Here is a 19,572-nt window from a genome sequence, read left to right as displayed (position 1 = left end):
GGAAGGGTGAGGGGCCTGGGTTCGAGGGGTCTCAGTTCCTCTCTTGTGGCTTCAGTTTCCCTGTCTGTGCAGGCAGGGTGAGCTTTTGGCTCTTTCCAGCTGCAGCTTCTTAAGGTGGCTGAGACTGTGTCATGGCGAACACCTGCTGGGTCTCTGGTTTTCATTGTAAAACAACCTGTGTGCGGCTGGGCGTGGTGGCTCACGCCTGTAATCCCAGCACTTTGGGAGGCCGAGGCAGGTGGATCACCTGAGGTCGAGAGTTCAAGACCAGCCTGACCAACGTGGAGAAACCCCATCTCTACTAAAAATACAAAATTAGCCAGGGTGGTGGCACATGCCTGTAATCCCAGATACTCGGGAGGCTGAGGCAGAAGAATAGCTTGAACCCAGGAGGCGGAGGTTGCGGTGAGCCGAGATTGTGCCATTGCACTCCAGCCTGGGCAAAAAGAACAAAACTCAAAAAAAAAAAACAACCTTGTGCAAGGCAAGATACGAGTATCTTTCTATGCATATCCTGAGCCCTTGCCTGGTGCAAAGCCGCAGGGCAGACCCTGGGAGACCCCCTATTCCCTCCCTTCCGGAAGTGTCTGGGTATTCTCAGGCCTCCCAGCCTTTGCCTCTGCTGTGCTCTCTGCCTGGGATGCCCACCTGGCTTGTCATCGCAAGTGCCACTTCTTGGAAGCTCCTCCTGTTAACTTCCCTCCTCCACCCAGGATGGAAGGAGAGGCCCCTCCCTTGCTCACCGCAGGATGGCACTCACTGCGCTGTGTCATTGTGGCATGATGTTCCATCGACTTGTTTACTCGCCGACCTCCCCAGTGGATGGAGGGCTACCAGAGGGCCACAGCCCAGAATTGCTGGCCTTTGGACCTCAGGGCATGCAGTCTGGAGTGCCAGAGTTGGTCAAATGAACAAATTTAGGATGAAGAAATAAGATAAGCAGGCCTTGCCCTTGTGGAATCTGTAGTCCAGCTCCCTAGAGAGGCTGTTGGTTGCAGCTAAAAGGGCCTGTGCTGTGCATCTGCAGAGAGTGTTTTGAGTCCTGCAAGAAGAAATACACCATATTTGCAAACCCTTTGAAGATTCATATTTTGTGTTTTTTACTCCCCGACCACCTCCTACTCCTCCCCACCCCCCGCCAATCTTGGGCAAGAAGCGAGACCATTCTCCTTTTCATCTAGTCACTCCTGTCCTTCAGGGGGCTCCCTCTGGCCCCGACTGTCCATTGCTGCTGAAGTAATGCTGTGGCCTTTCTCAGTTTGGGCCCCACCCAAAACCGAAGAACTTCTCCTCAGAAAGCTTCTACTTGGTTCCTAGTGTTTTCACAGTTATGGGAACCCAAGAACAGTGTCAGACCTAGGAGGTGCCCCATACCCACCCTGTCTTTATCAATGTTGTCACCAAAGCTGTCACAAACAAGGGGGTGTGGGCTGTCACATGGCCCTGCCTAAGTAACCACATTCTCGCTTCCTCCTTCCACACACAGCCATTGGGGGTTGCTCGGATCCGGGACTGCCGCAGGGGGTGCCACAGCAGTGCCTGGCAGCGTGGGCTGGGACCTCGTCACTAAAGCAGAGAAGCCACTTCTTCTGGGCCCACGAGGCAGCTGTCCCATGCTCTGCTGAGCACAGTGGTAAGTGCTGGCTTGCAAAACCACAGGGAGTGGCTGGAGGTCCCCATGGGCCAAGGGCCTGCCTTATAGCTGCTGGCAGGCCCGGGTAGGACCGCCAGGCCCTTCTTGAGCTGCAGCCCCTGGGGAGGGCAAACTGAGGCTCCTCCGACTCAAGACTAAAGTCTTCCTGGAGTCTGTGGCCTTATTCTGTGACTCTTCTGAATCCTGCTCCTGCCAACTTTTTTTTTCCTTCTTTTTTTGAGACAGGGTCTTACTCTGTCACCCAGGCTAGAGTGCAGTGGCACAATCATGGCTCACTGCAGCCTTAAACTCCTGGGCACAAGTGATCCTCCCACCTCAGCCTCCTGAGTAGCTGGGACTACAGGCGCACATCGCCGCATGCAGCTAATATTTTCACCTTTCCTAGAGATGGGGTCTCACTTTGATGCCGAGGCTGGTCTCAAACTCCTGGCCTCAAGCCTCTTGCCTTGGCCTCCCAAAGTGCTGAAATTGCAGGTATGACCCACCAGCCCCAGCCTTCCATTAACTTACTTCCCTCCCTGGCCGGTTTGCCTGCAGCTTCTGGCTTGGGGGCATTCCGATTTTGAAAATCAGAGAAACCATGAGTGTTTCCCTAGAAATGATCTTACCCTCTCCTTTCCTGGATGGGAAACTGAGGTCGGGAGAGGTGAAGGGATTTGTTTAGGGGCAGAGCTGAGATTAGGTCTGGAAGACTCCAGAAAGTAGGGGGAGTGCAGGATTTGTCTTGAAGCCGCGTATGTTATGGACGCATAAAAAAGTTGTTTTCAGAGAAAGATGCATTCTTCCCACTTTTTATAAGACTGAGGAAATGACACTCGTCTGTGGAAAACTATTAAAATATTAGAATTAGGATCCTATTGTTAGCAAAAGGGAAAACAATAATAATAATAATAATTAGAATACTTGGCTGGGTGCAGTGGCTCACACCTGTAATCCCAGCCCTTTGGGAGGCCAAGGCAGGTGGATGGCCTGAGCTCAGGAGTTTGAGACCAACCTGGACAACATGATGAAACCTCGTCTCTACCAAAAATACAAAAACTTAGCTAGGCGTAGTGGTGTATGCCTGTGGTCTCAGCTACTTGGGAGGCTGAGGTGGGAGGATCACTTGAACCTGCGAGGGGGAGGTTGCAGTGAGCCGAGATTGTGCCACGGCACTCCAACCTGGGTGGCAGAGTGAGACTCCGTCTCAAAAAAAAAAAAAAAAAAAAATTAGAATACTCTTATTAGTTTGTATTTGAGATACTTTCAGGACACTAAAAGGAAATGGCGGGGCCGGTTGTGCCCTGCTGTACACACATTCACACACACACACCCCCCCCCCCATGTTGTCGATATCTGGGCTTCTGTTGCCTGGAGTTCTCTTCCTCTTTCCTCTTTCTTCTGTTTTCCTTTTTTTTCCATCTCTGACTTTGAGGCCCCCAGAGCCAGGCCCCTCAGTGGGCCAGGGCCTCAGAAGGTGGCTCCCAGGCCCTCAGACAGCCCCAGAGCCTCTTCCCCTGGCGTTACCTGGGGAGGCCGCGCCCTGGGTGGTTGATGCCTCCCTCAACAGGCTTGGCTAGCAGCCAGGGGAGTTAAACCTCAGAGAGCGGAAGGGCTGGGCTGCCGGGCTGGGCTGCCAGGCTGGGCCCAGAGCGGGGCATTCAGAGGAGCTGGGGAATCAATCATCCGAAAACCTTGGAGGGTGGACAGTGCCCCTTTTACAGATGACAAAACGGAGGCTTGAAGGGGAGAAGCAGCTGCCTCTGGTGGCGTGGCTTCTGGCTGCAGGATGCCCGTGGAGGTCGTGGTGACCCTAGGCCTGTGTCTCAATCTCCTTTGCTGAACTTGAACGGGAAGATGGCAGTGGGGGCCAGTGGTCTAGAAGGAGATAAGATGGCTGGTGTGTGTGTGTTGGGGGTCTGTGTTTGTTAATCTGTCTGTCTACAGGGGGTCTTTAGAAAACTGTTTAAAGACAGTTGTTCAACTAATCAGATGTAGGTCTCATTGAATTAATTTGTGCCAAGTACCTTACTGCCTCTGGATCAGGCCAGCAAGTTGGGGTTCCAACAGGTGTAACTTGGTTCTTGGCGGGGTGGAGGGTGGGGAGGGGGGCGTAACAAAAAAATCTCAACTAACACTGTGGTTTGCAAGCCACCAAACATTAAACAGATATACAGCATATCTGTGCTATTAACATTTCGTGAGGAGGGCTGGTCACCGTGGCTCATGCCTGCAAATCCCAGCAGTTTGGGAGGCTGAAGAAGATGGATTGTTTGAGCCCAGGAGTTTGAGACCAACCTGGGCAACATGGTGAAAACCCATCTGTACAAAAAATTTAAAAGTAGCCGGGTCTGGTGGCATGCACCTGTAGTCCCAGCTACTTGGGAGGATCGCTTGAGCCCAGGAGTTCAAGGCTGCAGCGAGCTATGATTGCACCACTGTACTCCAGCCTGGGCAACAGAGCAAGACCCTATCTCTAAAAGTAAATAAATAAATAAACCTTTCATGAGGGCGATGATAAGTGGGAAAAAATGTTTACAGAGACTCCCTGATGTGAGTTGAGGTAGATGATGGAAAGAGGTTGGAAAGTGTCAGCTGGCAAATGTGGTGTGAAAAGTGTGAGGACAGCACGTGCTGTGCAGTTCTGTGCACGTTCCCCTGCCTCAGTCACATGTCCTCTTCTGCAGAGGCATTTAGTGAGGCCCCTGGGGATGCCAGGAGACCCAGGAGAGCTCCTGCCCTCCAAAAACTTGTGGTCTGGTGGGGGCAGCAGAGCAGACAGCCACAGTGGCTGCCAGCCACTGGGGCAAGTGTTGCGAGAGGTATGTGCCTGCCCATCGGCTAAATCCTGGGCCCGTGGCCTGATCAGCAAGACAGCTGTGGTTCCTGTCTTCTGGAAGTTTAGGAGTCAATGTGAATACATTTTTAGAAAGTAAATGAACAGCAGAAATGATTTAAACACGGGAGGTGACTAATCATGCCTGGGGCAATCCAGAAAGGCTTCTGGGAGGACTCAGCATTTCCCTGGCCCTCTTCAACCCACAACAACCCCATAAAAAGCAGGTGCCACCATTGTCCTTGTATTCCAGTTAAAGAACCCACAGCTCAGAGAGGTGAGGTGAGTTGCCCAAGGTCACACAGCTTCTAAGGGACAGAGCTGGGGATTGACCTGGTCTGATGTGACTCCCAGGGCACGGCAGGGCAGGGCAGGGCAGGGCCTGTCTACCCAGACTTAGATCTGCTGCCTGTGTCTCAGTTATCTGGGGTCTTTCCTTCTCTTGGTGACTACTTGACCCAAACCCTGAGATGCTCAGTCTTTTGAATTTTAGCCATCCAAGATCCTGCCCGCTCTGACTGCCAGTTTCAGGATTCTCAGTGCAAGGTTCCTAGCAGCGTGGAGCCCCATGAGGATCTTTCCTGAGCAGCTCAGGGCGGCCACACAGCGGGGTCTCTGGAGCTGGAGTCTGGGCCCCCTGCAGCCTGCTCCTCCACACAGCCTAGATGGGGCCCACATGGGGTCTAGATGGGGCGTGGGCCAGAAGCAGCCTGGTTTTAGGGCAAAAGAGGCAAAACGAGCAGTCTCTGACCTACTCCGTTAGGCAAGTGTTGAGACAAATAGGATGTGGTTACTGGAGACCCCTCTGTCGGAGCCCTGCCCTGGCCCCACTCCTGTGGGACTGTTTTTTTTGCCTTCCGGGGAGAGGAGAGGTGGAAGGTGGGGCCTGGGAGTGATCCCACCGCTCTGGGCCTTGCTTGCTAATCGGTGTGATGGCACCGTTAGAGCCAGTGAACACAGGGGTGAGGAGGAATGAGGTCACCAGATAGTGAGAGGATGAAATCATCCCTCCGCGGGAGGGGCTTCCACATGTCATTTTTATTGTTGTATAACACATTTACTGTAGCAAATATTAAGGAGGTGTTATGCTACCTGCCATACACAGTGAGAAAACTCAGCTCCTCCTCGTTCTACCTGTGTGGCCTCAGCTGAGACAAGATCTCTCAGAGCCTCGGGTTTTCTTTTCTTTCATTAAAAAAATATGTTTTTTTCTTAGAGACAGGATCTTACTCTGTCACCCAGGCTGGAGTGCAGTGGTGCGATCACAGCTCGCTGCAGCCTTGACCTGGGCTCAAGCCATCCTCTGGCCTCAGCCTCCCGAGTAGCTGGGACTACAGGCATGCACCAGCATACCTGGCTAATTTTTAATTTTTTTGTAGATACGGGTCTCAGTATGTTGCCCAGGCTGGTCTTGAACCCCTGGCTTCAAGTCATCCTCCTGCCTTGGCCTCCCAAAGTGCTAGGAGTACAAGCTCGAGGCACTGTGCCTGGCTGAGCCTCAGATTTTCTTTCTGTTAGATGGGCTGATGCCTGCTCAGCTGTGGCCTGGCTCCAGGCTGCTGTGTCTTAAAGCCCATGGGATGGCAGGGACCAGGCTGGGGTGACCAACACCCCCCCACCCCCAGTTTGCCTGAGAGTGAGGGGTTTCTGGGGTTGAGAGACTTTCAGCACTGACACCAGGAACATGTAGGATAAGGTGGTTGCTTTAGACGGGCCCAGGAAAGGAGGTCTGGGCTTTCCCAATGCACCAGCTCTTACAACAGGTACGGAGGTCTCTGCTTTCTCAAAGCCTGAATATCCACGGGAGAGGTAGAGAGGCCGCCATCTCCATACCCTCTGAGTCTGAGACCTCCATTTCCTCTCCTCCTCTGCCTGCAGCCCCGAAGACAGTCCCCCAGATAAAGTACCCCCCGCTGGAAGCCATCGTCTGGGACCTTCCATACACTCATTCAATTCTCATGATTTTTTTTTTTAGCAATATTGCCGGTTTTACAATGAGGAAACTGAGGCTTAGAGAGGGTGAAGCAACCTGCCCAAGTTTACACAGCCGCTAAGTGGAGGCAAATGTGGGATTCAGGCCCCAGCCTCTCCTCCACCCCAGCTGTCTCTGGGTACAGGAGGCGGTGGGGATGGTTGTAGGGGAGGGGTCGGCGACAGTGACAGCCTACCTGAAGAACTGGGCCCCAGCACCCTCCGTGTTTCTGTGTTATTCTCCTAGCCTCCGGGCTGCTGCAAGTCCAGCCCTGACTCACCAAGATGCCTCCCCCAACCAGGGAACCAGGGAGACCAGGCCTTGCAACTTTGCCCCCACCTTCTCTGCTTCCAGGAAGTGGCTAAGGGCTTTGCCTTCCAGGAACAGAGAACTGCCCAAGTGGGGGTTGGCGGCTGTGAGTGTGCTCATAAGTATGAAATATGTCTCTAGGCTAGTGGCTTCTTCCTAAAGTCCCTGCCTCCAGGAAAGTGGGGCCAAGGTTGGGCCGTAGATTCTTCCCCCAGATAAGAACTCTACCCCAAAGAAACTCTGCTGCCCTGAAGGCAAATTGGGAGGCAAAAGTGTGTGTGTGTGTGTGTGTGTGTGTGTGTGTGTGTGTTACGTTTATTAACCACCTACCGTAAGCTTGGAACTTTTGTTTTCTTGTTTTGTTTTGAGACAGGGTCTCACTCTGTCGTCCAGGCTGGAGTGCAGTGGTACAATCTCGGCTCACTGTAGTCTCAACCTTCCAGGCTTAAGCGATCCTCCCGCATTAGCCTCCCCAGTAGCTGAGACTGGCATCATCATGCCTGGCTAATTTTTCTATTTAAAAATTTTTAAATTTATATTTGAGGCACAGTCTTCCTTTGTCACCCAGGCTGGGGTGCAGTGGCACGATCACAGCTCACTGCAACCTCGATCTCTCGAGGCTTAAGCAATTCTCCTATCTCAGCCTCCTGAGTAGCTGGGACTACAGGGGCACACCACCACTCCTGGCTAATTTTTTTGTATTTCGTAGAGACGAGAGACGGGGTTTCACCATGTTGCCCAGGCTGGTCTGGAACTCCTGAGCTCAAGCAATCCACCTGCCTTGGCCTCCCAAAGTCCTGGGATTACAGGAGTGAGCCACCGTGACTGGCCTAATTTTTCTATTTGTGTCGCGATGGGGATCTCACTATGTTGCCCAGGCTGGTCTTGAACTCATGGGCTCAAGTGATCTGCCCGCCTTGGCTTCCCAAAGTCCTGGGATTACAGGACTTTGGGAAGTCCTGTAATGAGCTGCCATGCCCACCAGCCTGGAACTTTTGAATCTATCCCCTTGTTGCACTCTCTCAACAGCCCTGTGAGATGGGCACGGTTTCTTATCCCAGTTTTACAGATGGGAAAACTGAAGCTCAGGGAGGCAAGCATCTGTATCAAGGTCATACAGCTTGTAAGGGACAGAGCTAGGACTTGAACATCCTTTTTGTCTGACCCCACATCTATGCTTTCAACCCTATGCCCTGCATGGCACCTGGTAAATATGTGGCGGGCCTTTCTGGGGGACATAGCTTTCAAGCTCCTCCTTTTTCTTACTCTGCCCTACCTCTCCCACCCAAGTCCACAAGCCCAGCCTTTTGTCTCCTCAGCTAGGTCAGGTCTCTCCTGACGGCTTCATGCCTTCCTGAAACTCACTGGGTTTCAATCTGATCTTGACCTCTCACCAGCTGTGTGTCTTTGGGCACGTCACTTCACTTCTCTTAACCTCAGTGTTGTCCTTGGTAAAATGGGGATAATTGTGAGGGCCAGATGTCTCTGGTGCAAATGTCGTAAAGTTTGGTTTAAGAAAGTATTATTTTTTTTTATTTTCTAGACAGAGTTTTGCTCTTGTCTCCCAGACTGGAGTGCAGTGGTGTGATCTTGGCTCACTGCAACCTCTGCCTCCCAGGTTCAAGCAATTCTCCTGCCTTGGCCTCCCAAATAGCTGGAATTACAGGGAGCACCACCATGCCCGGCTAATTTTTGTATTTTTAGTAGAGACAGGGTTTTACCATGTTGGCCGGACTAGTCTTGAACTCCTGACATCAGTGAGCCACCTGCCTTGGCTTCTCAAAGAGTTGGGATTACAGGCATGAGCCACTGCGCCTGGCCTAAGAAATTATTTTAAGAAGTGGGTTGAATGTGGTGGCTCATGCCTGTAATCTCAGTGCTCTGAGAGGCCGAGGCAGGAGGATTGCTTGAGGCCAGGAGTTTGAGACCAGTCTGGACAACATAGCAAGACCCCGTCTCTACAAAAAAAAATTAAAAATTAGCCAGATGTGGTGGCATGTGCATGTAGTCCCAACTACTCAGGAGGCTGAGGTGAGAGAATCACTTGAGCCTAGGAGGTCCAGGCTGCAGTGAGCTATAATTGCACTACTACACTCCAGACTAGGCGACAAAGAGAGACTCTGTCTCTAAAATAAGTAAGTCAATAAATAAATGGAAATAAATTAGTTTAAGATGTGATCAGATTTGCATATTTGAAACCAACATAGGCCTGGCGCGGTGGCCCACGCCCTGTAATCCCAGCACTTTGGGAGGCCGAGGTGGGCAGATCGGTTGAGGTCAGGAGTTTGAGACCAGCCTGACCAACATGGCAAAACTCTATCTCTACTAAAAATACAAAAATTAGCTGGGCATAGTTGTGTGCGCCTGTAGTCCCAGCTACTTGGGAGGCTGAGGAAGGAGAATTGCTTGAACCCGGGAGGCGGAGGTTGCAGTGAGCCGAGGTCATGCCACTGCACTCCATCCTGGGCAACAGAGCGAGACTCTGTCTTGGAAAAAAAAAAAAAAGAAAAGAAACCAACATAATTCTAACCAACATATGAAAGAGATCAGATTGAACCTGGAAGGTGAGGGGCCCGTGAGTGAGTTACAGTCACCCGAGGAATGATGAGCAACTGTTCTTTCCTCCAAATCATGTGAATGAAGTACAAAGGAAGAGCCTGGAAATTGTCCAGGTGCTATTCTTGAATGCCCACTCTGCATCAGACACTGATCTAAGGGTTGTGTGCTGCTGAAGGGTGTTATGTCCCGGGAATGCAGGAATATCTGAATCCTGCCCCAGAACGTGGCTGTCACTCACCATAGGATTCTCAGCACAGAATTTTGAATTCTGTAAACACCAGCCAGTGCCAAGGAGAGCATGAGGGGAGAGAAAGAAAACAAGAAAGCACAGGTGTTCACAATGCCAAGAAGAAAGATCAATGAGATGGCCAAACAAGAGGTGCTGTCTTTTCTGGCTACCTAGTAGGGAGGACAATGTATAGTCTCTGAATAGGCAGTGGTCCTACCCACAGGCACACTCAGTGACTATAAGCTTCCTGAGAGCAGGGCTGTTCTGAAGAGATTTGAGTTTTCTTCTGGCCATGGAGAGTGTAATTAAGTAGCCCTGGGCCCTTGAAGACTTACAGTGCAGGTTGACTGAAAGAACTAAATCAGCCAACCTTTGCTGAGAGGTTGTCATGCAAACGAAGTGCTAAGGGTCTTGCATGGATCCCTTCGTTTTATCCTCACAATAGGCTGTGAAGTAGGCACCGTCATCCCTGTTGTGCATCATGCAGGCAAGAACACCACCAAAGCAAATGGGACCAAGCCAAGACATTGAGAAGGAATGAGACAAACTGAGACTCTGAGGACTGGCAAGGGCTACGGAGGGTGGAAGCAAGATAGGAGAAGGAGGAAGACAGACATATATAGGTGGCATGGCAGTGGGCAGGGAGAGGGGGCCGCAGGCAGAATCAGACTCCAAGAGGCCTCAAAGGTCCAATAAGCAGCTGTATCTGGGAGGTCTGTGGTTTCCAAATTCTTCTGCTTATGGACTTCGTAAGTGGTCAATTAATCTATTTATGAATTCTATGCAGGTACTACTTTACTCTTATGATAGATTATAAATAATATAATACTTGAAATTAAGAAGGAGTGACATGAGGTCGGGCGCAGTGGCTCATGCCGAATCCCAGAACTGTGGAAGGCCAAGGTGTGCAGATAACTCGAGGCCAGGAGTTTGAGACCAGCCTGGCCAATATGGTGAAACCCCGTCTCTACTAAAAATACAGAAATTAGCTGGACATGGTGGTGCATGCCTGTAATCCCAGCTTCTCAGGAGGCTGAGGCAGGAGAATCACTTGAACCCGGGAGGTGGAGGTTGCAGTGAGCTGAGATAGCGCCACTGTACTCCAGCCTGGGTGACAGAGCAACACTCCATCTGAAAAAAAAAAAAAAAAAAAAAGGAGTGACGTGAAAAGTTAATAGAACTAGAAACAGAAGCACTAATTCTTTCTACACCCCAATGGATTGTCTTGTCCAGAAATAAAGTGACTTAACCAAAATGGAGAGGGAGGCAAATCAATTTCTATGCACCATCTAGAAGAAGTTAAAGGGCCCTCCTGGATGGCTTTATTCATGTTGATTAGTAATAATAATAACTGCTACTGGCTGAGGGTCCTCTCCATCCCTGGCATGTCAGGGATGCCTAAGTCCCCAGTCCCTGCTCCAGACCAGACATGCTTCCAGCTGTGGCAGTAGAGGGTGGTGGTCTAGGGTGCTTGCTAAGCCCAAGGGTGAAGCTGTCTTGACATCCCTCCGCCCGTTGTCTTCCCCCAGGTGCCATGCCTCTGCAACTCCTCCTGCTGCTGATCCTACTGGGCCCTGGCAGCAGCTTGCAGCTGTGGGACACCTGGGCAGATGAAGCTGAGAAAGCCTTGGGTCCCCTGCTTGCCCGGGACCGGAGACAGGCCACCGAATATGAGTACCGGGATTATGATTTCCTGCCAGAAACGGAGCCTCCAGAAATACTGAGCAACAGCACTGACACCACTCCTCTCACTGGGCCTGGAACCCCTGAGTCTACCACTGTGGAGCCTGCTGCAAGGCGTTCTACTGGCCTGGATGCAGGAGGGGCAGTCACAGAGCTGACCACGGAGCTGGCCAACATGGGGAACCTGTCCATGGATTCAGCAGCTATGGAGGTACAGACCACTCAACCAGCAGCCACAGAGGCACAGACCACTCAACCAGTGGCCACAGAGGCACAGACCACTCCGCTGGCAGCCACAGAAGCACAGACAACTCGACTGGCGGCCACAGAGGCACAGACCACTCCACCGGCAGCCACAGAGGCACAGACCACTCCACCGGCAGCCACAGAGGCACAGACCACTCCACCGGCAGCCACAGAGGCACAGACCACTCCACCGGCAGCCACAGAGGCACAGACCACTCAACCCGCAGCCACGGAGGCACAGACCACTCAACCCACAGCCACGGAGGCACAGACCACTCAACCCACAGCCACGGAGGCACAGACCACTCAACCCACAGCCACAGAGGCACAGACCACTCAACCCACAGCCACGGAGGCACAGACCACTCCACCAGCAACCATGGAGGCACAGACCACTCCACCAGCAGCCACAGAGGCACAGACCACTCAACCCACAGCCACGGAGGCACAGACCACTTCACCAGCAGCCACGGAGGCACAGACCACTCCTCTGGCAACCACAGAGGCACAGACCACTCAACCCACAGCCACGGAGGCACAGACCACTCCACTGGCAGCCATGGAGGCCCTGTCCACAGAACCCAATGCCACAGAGGCCCCGTCCATGGAACCTACTACCAAAAGGGGTCTGTTCATACCCTTTTCTGTGTCCTCTGTTACTCACAAGGGCATTCCCATGGCAGCCAGCAATTTGTCCATCAACCACCCAGTGGGGGCCCCAGACCACATGTCTGTGAAGCAGTGCCTGCTGGCCATCCTAATCTTGGCGCTGGTGGCCACTATCTTCTTCGTGTGCACTGTGGTGCTGGCAGTCCGCCTCTCCCGCAAGGGCCACATGTACCCCGTGCGTAATTACTCCCCCACCGAGATGGTCTGCATCTCATCCCTGTTGCCTGATGGGGGTGAGGGGCCCTCCGCCACAGCCAATGGGGGCCTATCCAAGGCCAAGAGCCAGGGCCTGACGCCAGAGCCCAGGGAGGACCGTGAGGGGGATGACCTCACCCTGCAGAGCTTCCTCCCTTAGCTCCCTCTGCCATCTGTTTTGGCAAGACCCCACCTCCACGGTCTCTCCTGGGCCACCCCTGAGTGCCCAGACCTCATTCCACAGCTCTGGGCTTCCTCGGAGACCCCTGGGGATGGGGATCTTCAGGGAAGGAACTCTGGCCACCCAAACAGGACAAGAGCAGCCTGGGGCCAAGCAGACTGGCAAGTAGAGCCACCTCTTTCCTCCCTCCTCGGATGAAGCCCAGCCACATCCCAGCCACATTTCAGCCGAGGTCCAGGGCAGGAGGCCATTTACTTGAGACAGATTCTCTCCTTTTTCCTGTCCCCCATCTTCTCTGGGTCCCTCTAACGTCTCCCATGGCTCTCCCCGCTTCTTCTGGTCACTGGAGTTTCCTCCCCACGTACCCAAGGAAGATGGAGTTCCCCCATCCCACACGCACTGCCATTGTCTTTTGGTTGCCATGGTCACCAAACAGGAAGTGGACATTCTAAGGGAGGAGTACTGAAGAGTAACGGACTTCTGAGGCTGTTTCCTGCTGCTCCTCCGACTCGGGGCAACTTGGGTCTTCTTGGACACCTCTCTGGGAAAACCCAGGGTGAGGCTCAGCCTGTGAGGGCTGGGATGGGTTTCGCGGGCCCAAGGGCAGACCTTTCTTTGGGACTGTGTGGAACAAGGAGCTTCCATCTATTGACAAGGGACAAAACTGCCCAGCCGTCGTCTCTTGCCTTCCCCTGTGGCCAGTTTCCAGGGTGGGCTCTGTCTTGTTCACTGCAGTATCCCAACCGCAGGTCCAGTGCAGGCAATAAATGTGTGATGGACAAACGATAGCGGAATCCTTCAAGGTTTCAAGGCTGTCTCCTTCAGGCAGCCTTCCTGGAATTCTCCATCCCTCAGTGCAGGATGGGGGCTGGTCCTTAGCTGTCTGCCCTCAGCCCCTGACCCCCCAGGAAGCCTCTTTCATGGGTTGTTACGTTGACTTCAGTTTTGCCTCTTGGACAACAGAGGGTCTTGTACATCCTTGGGTGACCAGGAAAAGTTCAGGCTGTGGGGGGCCAAAGGGAGGGCTGCCCCTTCCCCACCAGTGACCACTTTATTCCACTTCCTCCATTACCCAGTTTTGGCCCACAGAGTTTGGTCCCCCCCAAACCTCAGCCCAATATCCCTCTAAACATCAATCTATCCTCCTGTTAAAGAAAAAAAAAAAAAAATGGGGCTGGGAGCAGTGGCTCATGCCTGTAATCCCAGCACTTTGGGAGGCCGAGGCAGGTACATTACCTGAGGTCAGGAGTTCAACACCAGCCTGGCCAACATACTGAAACCCTGTCTCTACTAAAAATACAAAAATTAGTCAGGTGTGGTGGCACGTGCCTATAGTCCCAGCTACTGGGGAGGCTGAGGCAGGAGAATTGCTTGAACCTGGGAGGCGGAGGGAGGTTGCCGTGAGCTGAGATCACGCGACTGCACTCCAGCCTGGGTGACAGAGTAAGACTCCGTCTCAAAAAAAAAAAGATTCAATGACACTTGTTAAAGCATGGTAAGGAAGATTTTGTTCAAGGGGAGGGGGACTCTCTCGATCACTACAGGGACTGCAGCTATGGGATTTTGCAGTGGGGGCATTTGGGCTCAACTATGAGTACAGCAGGGGCAAGTGGGAACTGATAGCCAGGGAGCAGGGTTGGATATCTGCGGCTGGAAAATTACCAAGAGGAAACATCAGGGGAAGGGGAATTCTGGCTAAACTGACTGTTGGGGATGGGTTCTTGGTCATTTTCTACACTGACCTAACAGGATTCATACTGGAGGCAGGCCAGGGTGCTCAGACATCACTGGGGGGATGGTGGCAGATGAGGAACGTGATCAGATATAGGAGGTGATCAGATATGGGAGGTGATCAGATATGGAGTGGTGGGGGGAGGGTTGTTGCTAAGCTGACTTAGCAGAGTTCTTGTTAGAACTGGATTTTATTTATTTATTTATTTTGAGATGGAGTTTCGCTCTTGTTGCCCAGGCTGGAGTGCAATGGCGCGATCTGGCTCACTGCAACCTCTGCCTCCTGAGTTCAAGCGATTCTCCTGCCTCAGCCTCCTGAGTAGCTGGGATTACAGGCATGCGCCACCACGCCCAGCTAATTTTGTATTTTTAGTAGAAATGGTGTTTCTCTATGTTGGTCAGGCTGGTCTCGAACTCCCGACCTCAGGTGATTTGCCCGCCTTGGCCTCCCAAAGTGCTGGGATTACAGGTGTGAGCCACCACTCCTGGCCCAGAACTGGATTTTACAAGGAAGTGCACAGATGGGCTTAGGAGAGGACTCAGGGGCCTGACTGATTAAAGCTGGGCCAAGCACAGAATCTTTCCCACTCTCCAGAAGCTCACCCTGACCTCTCCTTTTCACTCAGGCCCTGTCTCTCATTAACAGCCAGTAGCTTATTGGTGAGCCTAGATACAGCCTGCAACCTTTTGTACAACTCATAGAAGCACTGATTTGCTGTCAAATGGTGGAAAAGTTCAAGCTGACAAACTTTTTCTTAAAGGACCAGACAGTGAATATTGTAGGCTTTAGCTTTTGCAACACCATACCCTCTGTTGCAACAACTCAACTCTGTCCTTGTAGTACAAAAGCAGCCACTGACAATATGTCCCCAAATGAATGCGCATGGTTGTGTTCTAATAAAACTTTATTTACAAACGGGCAGCAGGCTCATTTCAACTCTGTCAGTTTGCTGATGTCTGCTTTTAAGCATAGGGTGACCAGTCGTCCCAGTTTGCCCGGGACTTTCTTGATTTTAGCACTGAAAGTCCCATATTCCGTGAAACTCAGCCCCAGTAAACCAGGTTGGCCCTGCTATTTAAGCAACACTTGCATTATCCCATTCAAAACCCACACTACCTTGTGAGGGTCAGGTCACCGCCCAGTGGATTCACCTTGCCTGCTGCCTAGACAGAGCCGACTTATCAAGACAGGGGAATTGCAGTGGAGACAGAGTAATTCATGCAGAGCAGGCTGTACAGGAGAAGGGAGTTTTATTATTACTCAAATCAATCTACCCAAGCATGCGGGGATCAGAGTTTTTAACGACAATTTGGCGGGTAAGGACTTGGGAAGTGGGGAGTGCTGATTGGTCAGGTTGGAGATAGAGTCACAGGGGGTCGCAGTGAGGTTTTCTTCATGTCTTCTGTTCCTGGCTGCGATGGCAGAACTGGTTGAGCCAGAATACCGGCCTGGGTGGTGTCAACTGATCCATCCAGTGCAGGGTCTGCAAAATATCTCACGCAGTGATCTTAGGTTTTACAATACTGATGTTATCCACAGGAGCAATTTGGGGAGGCTTAGGCTCTTGGAGCCAGAGGCTGCATGACCCCTAAACCATAATTTCTAATCTTGTAGCTAATTTGTTAGTCCTGCAAAGGCAGACCAGTCCCCAGGCAAGAAGGGGGTCTTTTCGGGGGGAAGGGATATTATTAATTTTGTTTCAGAGTCAAAACATGAACTGAATTATTTCCCAAAGTTAGTTCAGCCTAACTTTGGGGAAGGAATGAACAAAGACGGCTTAAAGGCTAGAAGCAAGATGGAGTCAGTTCAGTCTGGTCCCTTTCACTGTCATAATTTCCTCAGTTATAATTTTTGCAAAGGCAGTTTCAGTCAGATTAGAAAACCAGGATTTGGAGAGTTCTTGGTCTTCTGCTCCCAAATACCTTCCAGTCATTTCCATATAAAGAGAAAGAAGCTGCCGCTTAAAACAGACTCTGTTCTACCTTCTAGGAGAGGAATAAAAGTCATCTCAGGGGATAATCTTTATTTTTCTTCTTGAAAAATACCTCTGGCCGGGTGTGGTGGTTCACGCCTGTAATCCCAGCACTTTGGGAGGCCGAGGCAGGAGGATGGCTTGAGCTCAGGAATTTGAGACCAGCCTGGGCAACATGTTGAAACCCCGTCTCTACAAAAAAAAAATACAAAAATTAGCCAGGTGCAGTGATGTGTGCCTATAGTCCTAGCTACTCAGGGGGCTGAAGTGGGAGAATCACTTGAGCCTGGGAGGTGGAAGTTGCAGTGAGCCAAGATCATGCCATTGCACTCCAGCCTTGGCAACAGCAGTGAAAAACTGTCTCACAAAAAAAAAAAAAAGGAAAGAAAAAGAAAAAGAAAATACCTTCAATGGCTTCTTTGGAAGTGAAGGACTTCTTTCCTTGCCCCCAATGGTTTAGCCTGGAAAAGGGGAGTTCACAGAGAAGGTTGAGTCTGGCAGGGGTTGGCTGTGGCTTGGGAGAGAGGGGTTGGCTGTGGCTTGGGAGAGAGGGGTTGGCTGTGGCTTGGGAGAGAGGGGTTGGCTGTGGCTTGGGAGAGAGGGGTTGGCTGTGGCTTGGGAGAGAGGGGTTGGCTGTGGCTTGGGAGAGAGGGGTTGGCTGTGGCTTGGGAGAGAGGGGTTGGCTGTGGCTTGGGAGAGAGGGGTTGGCTGTGGCTTGGGAGAGAGGGGTTGGCTGTGGCTTGGGAGAGAGGGGTTGGCTGTGGCTTGGGAGAGAGGGGTTGGCTGTGGCTTGGGAGAGAGGGGTTGGCTGTGGCTTGGGAGAGAGGGGTTGGCTGTGGCTTGGGAGAGAGGGGTTGGCTGTGGCTTGGGAGAGAGGGGTTGGCTGTGGCTTGGGAGAGAGGGGTTGGCTGTGGCTTGGGAGAGAGGGGTTGGCTGTGGCTTGGGAGAGAGGGGTTGGCTGTGGCTTGGGAGAGAGGGGTTGGCTGTGGCTTGGGAGAGAGGGGTTGGCTGTGGCTTGGGAGAGAGGGGTTGGAGGAAAGAGCTAAGGGAAAGGTAGGAAAGAGCCGTCAGGGGGAAAGGCCATGGGACAGCATCTGGGAGGAGTGGGGAGAGAGCCCACACATATTGGAAATGCAGTGTCTGTCTCCTACCCTGAACTTCTAGAAGGATCAAATCTGATACACACAGGCAGGTGTGTTCAAAGTGTCCTAGGGGTGCTGATGGAAGAAGGTGGGAGTGTCTGCCATGGGTTGGGTCAGTTAACACCCGGGGTCGGCAGGCTGATGGGTCAGGAGAGATTGAGTCTACCTCCCCTTTGGGAGGGATCGGAAAAATCAGAGAAGGGGAGCTGAAGGCTCCACAGCAGGGGGCTGTGGACTCAGGCTGAAGGACCTCTGAGTTGTTCCCCAGGGATCTTGTCACCTCGTCTTCCTGGGAGCTTTTCCCTATTTCCTGACAGCTCCTGAGGTTGCTGTGTAACCACAGCTTTCCATTTGCGTTGGAAGAGGGCCACCTTCCCTTTATAGTTTTCTTTCTCTCCAAGGTGTGGGATTTCATTCAGGGTGGGCGAAGCCGGGTGCTTGAAGCGGCCACCAGGGGGCGCCCGCCGCCAGCTCTTAGAGCAGGTGGAAGCCTGCGTTTCCCTTGGGCCAGACTTGGAGATCATTTAGCCAGGAAGGATCCCCAAAGCCAGTGGCGTGCTGTTAAGTGTTTAACAACTGGCTTCCAATGGGAAAAAGGCCTGATTTGTAGCATTTGCCAATGCCTTCCATGTAAATACTCCCACAGCCGATTTTGAGCTACCAACCATTATATAGTCGATGATACAATAGATGTTAGTAACAAGAGCATCGATCATCGAATAATGTAGTACAATTATTAGGAATTGGTGAGTTTTGAGTATCGATGACCTTGGCTTTTAATATAATAGAGTTTAATTTATTAAACAACTGACACAAAATTCTGAAAATTTTGTTGATTAGCTCTCACAGGCAGATATAGTCTAGCTCCTGCACACCTCTGTCCTCCCCTCCTGCCTGGGCCTTCCATGCTGTTGAGGACGCCAGCCTGAATCACCCCACTCATCCATTCAGCAAACACATCCTGAACACACACACAGCTGCAATATCCCTGTGAATCCCCTCAAACAGCTCTCACAGAAGGTCCTAGTATTCTCCCCATTTTACAGAAGATGAAACTGAGGCTGAGAGCTAGGTGAAGTCACCTGCCCCAGGTCATGAAGAGGATCTGAGATTGGAACCCAGACCTGAAAGCCAGGATCTTACCACTGTGTCACGCTGTCCTTGAGATCACAGCGGGGTTCTGGGGGAATCCCATGCCCCAAAGCCTCAGCCCTGCTGACCTGCCCTGGCGCCTGGAAGTCCCCCATTAGTCACCCTCTGTGGCTCCTGGCTGCTGAGCGAAGGCACTGTTCCTTGGGAGGGTAACCGAGTACAGTGCAGCCCTCTCATTGCAGAGAACACAACACAGCAGGGCTGGGGCCTAGGACTAAGAGGGACGGCCAGGGGCAAGCAGCTGGCCTTTACTGAGCACTTACTGCATACCTAGTGCCTTGTCAAACAGTTTGTCTGCATTATCTCATTTAGGACTCAACCCCATAATGTGGGTGCAATGATTGTTCCATTTTCTTGCCAGGGAAACCTAGGTTCCGAAAGCTGAACCACTTGCTCCAGCAGATTGCACGGTTAGGAAACCACACTGCGCTGACTTCAGCTCTGCCAGCAGGGAAGGCAGGAGGGTAGACGGGAAATGGGGGCGGGGGATGATGGGCTCAGTTTGTTCCAGGTCCCTTGTCTCTTACAGGCTGGGGCTGCCACCCTGGGGGTGGTTCATCCAGCAGCTGATCTGGCAGGGGCTCCCCAAATTCTTTCCCCAGATCCCATCCCTCTTTGCCACTCAACCAAGCCACTGATTACTATGGAATGTGCCACGCACTGTGAGAGGCCCTGGCATGCCATGTGAGTAGGACAGGCCTGTAATCCCAGAACTATGGAAGGCCAAGGTGGGCGGATAACTTGAGGCTAGGAGTTCGAGACCCCTTTGGGGCTCATGGTCTAGAGGGGAACAGATTGATCAAATAATCACCCAGGAAAAGATCAGATTATGGCTGGGCCCTGAGCCCAGAGGAGAGATGTTGAGAGCAATGGGGCCAGAGCTGGGGGGCGTGGGTCAGGAAAATCGTGGTTGAAACTTGAAGGACACAGAGTTATTAACTTGGGAGGGAAGGGACAGAGGGAAGAAAGTTCCAGGCAGTGGGAACAACATGGGCACAGGAGTTTGCACTAGGGGAGCAGACAAGGTGAGGGGAGCAGACAAGGTGGGGGCAGCTGGAAGGA

General features: G+C 52.1%; 1 protein-coding gene across 1 annotated transcript; it reads left to right on the top strand.

The window, feature by feature from the left end:
* The first annotated feature begins 496 nt into the window (after positions 1–496).
* SELPLG (selectin P ligand) lies at positions 497–15,165 on the top strand. Its single transcript, XM_054527617.2, has 2 exons — positions 497–1,633; positions 11,068–15,165. Exon 2 carries the CDS (start codon positions 11,073–11,075, stop codon positions 12,489–12,491), a length of 1,419 nt encoding a protein of 472 aa, XP_054383592.1. The 5' UTR covers positions 497–1,633; positions 11,068–11,072; the 3' UTR covers positions 12,492–15,165.
* The last annotated feature ends 4,407 nt before the right edge of the window (positions 15,166–19,572 follow it).

Source organism: Pongo abelii, chromosome 10, assembly GCF_028885655.2.
Source record: "Pongo abelii isolate AG06213 chromosome 10, NHGRI_mPonAbe1-v2.0_pri, whole genome shotgun sequence".
NCBI lineage: Eukaryota > Metazoa > Chordata > Mammalia > Primates > Hominidae > Pongo > Pongo abelii.
Note: the sequence above shows the minus strand (reverse complement) of the source record. Positions and strands in the feature narration are given on the sequence as shown.